The 2466-nt window shown below is 37.3% G+C and overlaps 1 protein-coding gene across 1 annotated transcript in view; it reads right to left on the reverse strand.

Moving 5' to 3' along the window:
* The window catches only part of LOC107843837 (indole-3-acetic acid-amido synthetase GH3.5), a 16285-nt gene extending 15226 nt beyond the window's left edge, over positions 1 to 1059 (reverse strand). The window contains exon 1 of the mRNA XM_047403496.1: positions 879 to 1059. Within this exon, the coding sequence (XP_047259452.1) occupies positions 879 to 1059 (181 nt within the window). The remainder of the gene's footprint in view (positions 1 to 878) is intronic.
* Positions 1060 to 2466: the final 1407 nt, after the last annotated feature.

Below are 2466 nucleotides of genomic sequence, written 5' to 3' on the forward strand. Positions count from 1 at the left end.
AAAAGGCCCTTAATGAGCCCAAATAAAGGGGCTTGGCTTCTTGGATAGCTTTGGAGTGTTGGAACTTGTTCTCTACACTTCGAATTTTTTTCCTTGGTTAGGCAGCCCAACAAGCTCGGGTCTTCCCTCACGTATTCATGTCCTCGAGTAATAAGATGCCTCTTTGACCCATATCATCCTCCGCTCCTTAGAAAGGATTCGTCCTCGAATCCGAACCTTGCAAAATAATAGGAAGGAAAAGAAAACACAAATTCCTCAAGGAATGAGGGTTAGGATTAACGTAGTCAATCATAGCATCATGCTAAGGTGGCTCAAATTTCACATATAATCAAACATCCCTCGGGTTCTCAAAAATTACACACCAATCATGGGAAACCCGAATTACATACAAAACATGCTTAGCACCAACATAACCATACCACAAAATGCACACACGTCATTTTCAAATATGATTTGAAATGAATCAACATCACATTTTCAATGGTCACCGGGATCAAAGGGGTAGAATTTCCATGGACACGGGTGGAGGACATACTTCCTTTCCCCAAGACTACCACCATTACACTCATTGACACCCTCTATACTAGCATGATCTACAACAAAAACAACTAGAGGGTCATCCTTAGTCAATCGGCCAATATGTTCAACATCACCATTTTCACACACAAGTTGGTCTTCATGACTTCCATAAGACAATGTACTATCACTTGCCACAATGGCTTCAACACTAGATGGATCAACTAGTGTTTCCACAATCTCAAGTTGTACATTATCATCACTAAATGGAGACACATTCGGCTCACCTAAAGGCAAACTATCATTCACACTTAGTTGACTACTAGCCTCATTCACTAAAGTGCAAGAGTTGGTTTGATTACCTTGTAGCTCATGTGGGGCATGTCCACTCACGAGAACTTGATTAGGAAGGCTTGGTTGCTCTACCAAGTTATCCAACTCCTTGTAAAGATAGCTTTCCATCCCTTCCATTTTTTCTTCCACTCGGTTTATTATTCTTTCCATGCTCTCCATTCGACTACTAAGGTCATGTTTCATACCCATTATGGCAGCCATCAAATCATTATGGTCACCTTTCCCGATGTCATAGTACCTATTAAGAACACTAAACATAATTAAAACAATAACATGTTAATGTTAGCAAAAATCAGTTCACGAGTCGACTCCAAACAGTCCACAATTCCTCACTATCACACTATGATGTTTTCACTCTATTGGTCTCACAAGCTTTGATAACTCGCTTATACTCCAATGAGGTTACTTGGTCCCAATTATGGCTCGAGGTCGGAGTATATTCTTGTTTGAAACGACTCAAATAAGTAATGTACGAACTTGAACCAAAAGATACTACAACTCAAAAATGAGAAAAGCAGAAAACAAACAACGTTAACACGAAGAAACGTATTCAAAAATTAATTTACAATCTAGTAGAGGAGTACTAGCTTGTCGATTAGTTATTAGAGTCAACAAACGAAACTATGAACCAACAATAAGAAACTAAGAGAATCCAAATTTGTGCCAAAATTTGTTGCGTGAACAGTAACAGTGATGTGGCAGTCACGTATTGGTTGTGGCCTTACAATTTTTTTATTTTTCAAAATTAGAAGTCTTGAATAATTGGTGATTTGGAATTGGTGGGAATTATTTTGGAGGGAAACAAGTCTTGAAATCCTCTTCAAATTCAAAAGAATGGAAGACTTGACTTTTTGCACTAGTTCCCTAAAACAAGGTCCTTAAAACAAGGAAAGTTGTTGAGAAGTGATTGTCTAGTTGATGGATGATTGCAAGTCTTACAAAACTAACAAGTTTTCACCTTTTCCCTTTACCTTTTTAAGATCTAGTAGTCACTTTATTCATCAAGTTATGAAGGTTGTAAGAATATCAAGAACATTTTCATCAACCACCAAGAACTCAACAATCTAAACGTCCACCTATAACAACAACAACGCCAACAAGTCACGGCTAAGACCACAATAAACAACAATAATCGGCCACTCTTCAAGTTCACAACAACAACTCCAACAAGTTCAAGCTCAAGTTTAGATTTTAGACTCAAAGTATTAGTGAACAAGAAATCCAAAACTTAGAAACAACTAAACAAACAAAAATTCTTGGCCAATACACAACAATAACACAATTTTCGGCCAAGAACACCAAATGGACAGTTTTGCAATTTTCAGAAAATTTCAGTTTTCAACCTTTTTTTTTTTTAATTTTCAACCAAGGGAGCAAAGATTGGTATTGTAGGAACAAAACAAAAGATGGATTTGATACCAAATGATACCGGAATTGTCAAGAAGACAAGAAAACACACTCAAAAAGTCCACAAATCCGAAGATTCAAGGACAGTTTAGAGACCACACTCGGATTCAACCATAACAACAATAATGATGAGATAACGGGTGTATTTTAACACCAAAACAGCCAACCCAAAGTACGATTAATAAAAAC

The sequence above is a fragment of the Capsicum annuum genome, unplaced genomic scaffold, assembly GCF_002878395.1.
Source record: "Capsicum annuum cultivar UCD-10X-F1 unplaced genomic scaffold, UCD10Xv1.1 ctg4325, whole genome shotgun sequence".
NCBI classification, from domain to species: domain Eukaryota; kingdom Viridiplantae; phylum Streptophyta; class Magnoliopsida; order Solanales; family Solanaceae; genus Capsicum; species Capsicum annuum.